At 47.1% G+C, this 6,968-nt stretch overlaps 1 protein-coding gene across 1 annotated transcript; it reads right to left on the minus strand.

The window, feature by feature from the left end:
* Positions 1-513: 513 nt before the first annotated feature.
* Fabp6 (fatty acid binding protein 6) lies at positions 514-5,555 on the minus strand. Its single transcript, XM_032913763.1, has 4 exons — positions 5,446-5,555; positions 2,758-2,933; positions 1,473-1,562; positions 514-631 (listed from the first exon to the last, which is right to left on the minus strand). Exons 1-4 carry the CDS (start codon positions 5,510-5,512, stop codon positions 578-580), a joined length of 387 nt encoding a protein of 128 aa, XP_032769654.1. The 5' UTR covers positions 5,513-5,555; the 3' UTR covers positions 514-577.
* Between the last annotated feature and the right edge of the window lie 1,413 nt (positions 5,556-6,968).

The raw sequence follows: 6,968 nt of genomic DNA on the forward strand, positions 1-6,968 counted from the left end.
TATGGGTGTGGAGCATGTGCACATGCATGGCAGCCACAGGAAGATACAGGGTGGGGGGAGTTCTGTTCCGTAAGTCTGCCTTACTTCCTTGAACCAGGATATCTCTCTGAGCCTGGAGGTAGGCTGAAGACCATGAAGCCTTAGAGGTTCTCCAGTCACTACTCCAGACAGAGCTGGGGTTACAGGTATAGGCACAGCCACCTCCAGCTTTTTACTTAGGTGCTAAAGATACTTTGTGCTTGCTGAACACTCTTACCCTCTCAGCCATGTCTCCAAACTGGGCCCTTAAAGGAGCCAATCAACAACACAGCAGCAGATGGTACAAGATGTCGGCCGAAGTGGGCCCCTGCCCCCAAGGACAGAGCACTGCATCCCACATTCAACATTCACACCTCCCTGTGTCATGGGAGAGCCCTCAGGCATCTCAGGGCCAACTTTTGGCCTGCGAAGCCTCTTACTGCCATTCAGGCAGGGGCTGCCCTAAGACTCCCAGAAACAAAGAAACTCTGGAGCTAGTGGTGATCCATGGTGCACTTTTATTGATGGGTTGTAGCCCCTCAGAACCCAGCCTGGTGGCTCAAGCCACCCTCTTGCTTACACGCTCGTAGGTCACATCCCCGATGGTGGAGATCTGAAAGAAGAAACCAGATCAGAGGGAGGGAGTCAGAGTATTCCCTCAGGCAGTGGCCCTGACGTGATCCAGGGGCACCGCTGAAGGGAAGGCCAGCTACCATTGCTAATCCTGGGTGGGTGCAAGACAAGCACACTGCTTTCTGGGCCTTAGATTCCCTGGGGTAAGAGGCTGAGCAGGGGCAAGAGTGATGGGCTGCAGGCCTGTTAGCCTCTATGCGATCACTGCTCCTTTTGACCACTCCATGCCAGGCCCCTTTTCATACTATTCCATCTCTAATTCCCAAGAGCCCCAGTTGTTCCCATTATACAGAGGAGCAAACTGAGGGTTGGCTCATTGTTTGAAGATTAAGTCTTGTGAACACAAACCTGCTGCTCCATGTCTCCTGCCCTCAGCTCTCCCTGCACACCTCAGGCTGGGGAACATTGCTTTGCAAATCAAGACCTACAGACTGACATTTCACCACGGAAAAGTATTCAAATCAAATCTAAAGGTGCTCTCATCAAAACTTCCAACGGGCCAGTTTTCACCCAGAGCAGAAGACACTAACTTTGGTTCTTTTCCTTATGCCCTATATCCTCTAGGAGAGGCTGAGAACATCCCCCAGAAGTCAGCTGGTCTTGCCTCCATGGTGTACTAGCTGTGTGACCTGAGGCAAGCCACGGGCTGTCCCTGAGCCTCAGCAGGTGCCCCTTTAAAATAGAAATAGTAGGGGGGTTGGGGATTTAGCTCAGTGGTAGAGCGCTTGCCTAGCAAGTGCAAGGTCCTGAGTTCGGTCCCCAGCTCCGGAAAAAAAGGAAAAAAAAAAAAATAGAAATAGTAGGAACCTTTGCATACTCACCTCCACCAACTTGTCACCCACGACCTCCGAAGTCTGGTGATAGTTGGGGAAGTCTGCCACCACCTTGCCACCCTCCATCTTCACGGTAGCCTGTGAGAGAGAGAGGGAGCATTGAAAATGAAGCCTCTAGTCACGGCCTAACGATTCCTTTCTGGCATCGCTTAGGTCGGTTTTAAAAATAACACCTGTAGGACTGGCTCCGTTGACAGAGTGATTGCCTGCCCTGCCCAAGGGTCTCGAAACCAAGGGGAAGGGAGGGGAGGGGGGGAGATTGCTCAGTGGATAGAGACTGGAGTTCAGATTCCCAGCACTCGTATTTTTTTTTTAAAGCTGCTCATGACAGTGTATGCCTCTAACACCACCCCCATACCACACCACCCCTATACCACACCATCCCTATACCACACCATCCCTATAACAGACCACCTCATACCACACCATCCCCATACCACACCACCCCTATACCACACCATCCCTATAACACACCACCTCATACCACATCATCCCCATACCACACCACCCCTATACCACACCACCCCTATACCACACCACCCCTATACCACACCACCCCTATACCACACCACCCCATACCACACCACCCCTATAACACACCACCCCCATACCACAACACCCTCAATGAGGGACATAGATGGTAGATACATGGACAGATAGAAGAGAGAGAGATAGATGAGAGATTAAGAGACGATAGGTATGTAGACAGCTAGGTAGGTAGGTAGGTAGGTAGGTAGGTAGGTAGGTAGGTAGGTAGACTGTTCAGTAAGTAAGTGTCTGAGGTGAATTATGTTAACGTTCAGCAAATGCTCAGGTTTTTTTTCCTTTCATTTCTTGAGACAGTATTTCTCTGTGTATTCCTGGATGTCTTATGTAGACCAGATTGGTCTGGAACTCTGTCCCCCAAGTCCTGGGATTAATGTGCACTGCCACACCCAGTAAGCGTACCAGCTCTTTTTATCTATCTTGGTGTTGTGTTTCCTGCTGAAGGAAGCCATTACCCAGCAGAACATTAAATTTCCAAGTAAGAAAGCTTTGCATGGGAAGTGGACAACATTTGAAATGTAAATAAATAAAATAACCAATTAGAAAGGAAGGAAGGAAGGAAGGAAGGAAGGAAGGAAGGAAGGAAGGAAGGAAGGAAGGAAGGAAGGAAAGAAAGAAAGCAAGCAAGCTTTTTATGCTGAAGGCTCAACCTGGGGAGCAGAGGGGTCATAGCTGAAATAGAGAAGCTGACTTCTGGCCTGGAAGGGCGGCCAGGGGTCTCTCTCACCTTGAACTTCTTGCCCCCCATGGTCTGCATTTCACATTCTTTGCCAATGGTGAACTTGTTGCTCATGATGTTGCCCCCAGAGTAAGACTGGGACCAGGTGAAGTCCTCTCCATCCTGCTGGACCTCTGTGATGATCTTAAAGTTACGTCCCCTTTCAATCACATCTCCTGGAAGACCTGGACCCAGTGACAAACAGAGAGACCACACACTTACAACCCTGTGATTTGAGGAGGGAGATTTTTCTCCCGAGAGGCAGTCTTTCCTGCAGGTCTGAATACAGTGTCTGAGACATAGACGGAACATGCTTCAAATCCCAGTTCTGCCATGAGACCAATGCTTGAACACAACACTGTCTCACTGTGTTTGCACTCACAAAATGAAGACAGTAAGGTCCAACTCTCAGAGCTGATGTGAGCATTAAATTCGGTGTGGTTGTATCTCTCACAGCTCCTCACAACTACTTGGTGCTCTTCAATAACAGCAAATTGTGGGAGCTGGGGAGATCGCTCAGCAGCTAAAAGCACTTGTTACATAGGTCCTAGGTTCAATTCCCACCACCCACATGGCTCCTCACAACTTTCTGTAACACTGGTAAACAGACATATATAGGAGAAAAGCATTCATATACATAAAAAATCCTAATTAAAAAAATAATAGCAAATCTACAGTAATATATCAATATTGCAAAACCTTACCAAGCCCAGGAAGTTTTAGAATGAATGCAACCTTTCAGATTGTGTCTTCTAATACTTCTATTTTATAAGATCTGGGGCTGGAGAGAGGCCTCAAGAGGTAAAAACACTTAACTGCCCTTACAGAGCACCAGGATTCGGTTCCCAGCACCCACACGGCAATTTACAGCCATCTATAACTCCAGTTGTCAGGAAGCTAGTGCCCTCTTCTGACCTCTGGGGAACCCAGGCACTTACATACATACAGGCAAAACTCTAACAGATATAAAATAAAAATAAGGGCTGGAGAGATGGCTCTGTGGTTAGGAGCACCGACTGCTCTTCCAATCGTCCTGAGTTCAATTCCCAGCAACCACATGGTGGCTTACAACCATCTGTAATGAGATCTGATGCCCTCTTCTGGTGTGTCTGAAGACAGCTACAGTGTACTTATATATAATAAATGAATAAATCTTTAAAAAAATAAAATAAAATAAAATAAATCTTACAACATACACACACACACACACACACACACACACACACACACACACACACACACACCAAAGAAATGAAGACTCAGAAGAAAAGGCAACCTGTACACGAGGCCTTATGGGACAGAGGGACAGGGCTCTGCTCTCAGGGCCACTCTGACACAACAGAAGGACAAAGGACACAAGAGGATACCACGAGTCCCATGGCACTGTCCTTCCTTTTTTTTGTAACAGCCTGAGTGCCCTGGGCTGTGGATGACCTTGAACCTCTGGCCTTCCTTCCACAGTCTCCTGAACGCTGGGGTGATAGGCACTCACCACAATGCCTAGCTTATGCAGTGCTGTGATGGGACCAGGGTCTCATGCATGCTAGGCAGGCCGTCCACCACCCGAGCTCCATCTGATCCTTGACAATTGCATGACCTCAATGCTAGTACACGGAAATGTTGGTAGGACTGTCAAATCCACTTTCCTTTTGACACATCGCAACTGACAGGTGTCAAAGGTCAACTCACAACAGATCACTTGTCAAAAGGAGAGCAGGAAAAATAGTAGTAGTAGTAGTAGTAGTAATAGTAATAATAATAATAATAATAATAATAATAATAATAATAATAATAATAATAACTGGTCTCTGTATCCAAAACAGTACAGTAAAGGAAGAAAGTTTGTTGGTCAGCTATGTGGATTTTCTTGTTAAACCTGGTTTCTATATTAACTCCTTGGTCATCTCTCCCTAACAGGATATAGTGGCACCATTCATGACAGGGGTCTGAGTGTTAATGACCTCTGTCACTGACTTAGGTAAATCATGCTGGGGTGCCTCGTCAAGAATATTGGGACAGTGGACTGGAGAGATGGCACTTAAAAAAAAAAACCCAAATATTGGGACAGGCTTTACATGTAGCAGACATTCAATAACTTTGAGTAGGAGTAGGGATACGGCTCAACCGATGCAGTGCTGACCTAACATGAGCGAAGCCCTGGTCCCCAGCACTACATAAAACAAGGTATGCATATGCCTGTAATCCCAGGGATCAAGACTTCAAAGTCATTCTCAGCTGCATAGTGATTTGGAGGCCAGCCTAGACTACATGAGACCCTGCTTCCAAGAACAGCAACAGTAATAAACATTTGAATAAATATCTCCACTTTACCAATCGCTACTACGTGGCTTTTAATGTTGATGCAACTTGTCTGAGCCTCATGCCTTCTGAACATGAAGTAGAGATATTAAAACTCTCCAAGTCTTTTAAAATCAAAAGATGTGTTACAACTTTGAGTATCTTTAGAGACAGAACAGAGTGTTTGCTCAGCAAAAGTGTGGATGAGTGGGTGGGTGGGTGGATGGATGTGTGGGTGGGTGGGTGAATGGATGGATGGATGGATAGATGGATGGATGGAAAGATGGATGGATGGATGGATGAGTTCTGTCCTAATATACCCCAAGAGTTAGAGTTCCTATCCCAAAGCTGGTTATAAGCAGCCAGCCCTGGGGAAGGGACACAAAGAAGTTCACTCACCCAGGCGCTTCATGAACTCGTCGTAATTCTTCTCACTTTCAAATTCGTATTTGCCAGTGAAGGCCATAGTGCTGGGAGAGAGCTGGCAGCAGAGAGGCAGCTGAGGAAGAAGGTTGGTATTGAGGAGTCTGGAGTCTCAGCTTATAAACACTGCCAACTGTCAAGGTTCAGCCCCAAAGTCACCCCACTTCTCAGTCCTGCCCCTAACCGGGAGGTGATTGATATTTTATGATGTGGGCAGGAGCCCCAAGGTTATTCACCTTGGAGAAAACCACCTACAATACCACTACCAGTCTCAGCCAGGCCAAGGCCAGGACGGCCACAGAGTGTGGTCATTCACCTCTCTGTTCATCCCACCCTCTGCCCATCCCCGAGCTCCCCTCAGCCTCCGTTCACCAAGCACTGTGCACTGAACTGTACGTGGCCATGCAGAAGAACGAGGCATGAGCCTTTCCCAGGGAGCCTCCAGGCACAAGGCACACAAGTGCAGTCTGTAAGCTAGATGTCATAGGGGCCACTTTACACACGGGGCTTGAGTCTTTAGGGTGACCGATGCCAGCTTTGCTTGTGGGGTGGTTCCTGGGCCACACAAAAGTAGCAGTGCAAAAGCCCTCATCAGAATCATCACCGTTACTACTGTTAATTACAAAGCTTTGCCTGGGCACTGTGGTTCACACCGATAATCCTGGTACTTGGAAAGCTGAGGCAGGAGGATTGTCATAAGGCCGAACAACAAACAATGGGCTACAGAGCAAGATCCTGTTTCAGGGACAAATCAAAAGCAAGCAAACAAAAACTCTCCTGTCCTGGGGTCTCCTCTCTATGGGATCCCATCATTTCTATTCAAAGCAGCAGTGACCTCACCGCTGACTCCCAAACCAGGAGTGTTCTCTCTCTCTCTCTCTCTCTCTCTCTCTCTCTCTCTCTCTCTCTCTCTCTCTCTCTCTCTCTCTCTCTCTCCATCTTTCTGTCTCTTATGTATCTGTCTGTCTCTCTTTGTGTCTGTCTCTGTCTATCTCTCATGTGTCTGTCTGTCTCTGTCTCTCTCCATCTTTCTGTCTCTCGTGTATCTGTCTGTCTCTCTCTTGTGTGTGCTTACACATGTGCCATGGTGTGTGTGTGTGTGTGTGTGTAACCAAATTTAAGAGATTCAGGTGATACCTGGCAGCAAATACCTTTCTCTGCTGAGCCACCTCACTGATTGGTGCTTCCTGAGTTGATAGAAAGTCAGCTTTGCCACACACACACACACACACACACACACACACACACACACACACACACACACCAGTCTTCAGTCTCCAATCATAGATTTGCTTATCCCAACCAGGTTTTCCTCTTTTTTTTTTTTTTTTTTTTTTTTTTTTTTTTTTTGGTTCTTTTTTCGGAGCTGGGGATCAACCCAGGGCCTTGCGCTTCCTAGGCAAGCACTCTACCACTGAGCTAAATCCCCAACCCCTCCTCTTTGTTTTTATCTGTTTGTTTTTCTCTTTTGAGATAAAGTTTTGTATAGCCAGACAGGT

This window comes from Rattus rattus, chromosome 9 (genome assembly GCF_011064425.1).
Source record: "Rattus rattus isolate New Zealand chromosome 9, Rrattus_CSIRO_v1, whole genome shotgun sequence".
Lineage (NCBI taxonomy): Eukaryota > Metazoa > Chordata > Mammalia > Rodentia > Muridae > Rattus > Rattus rattus.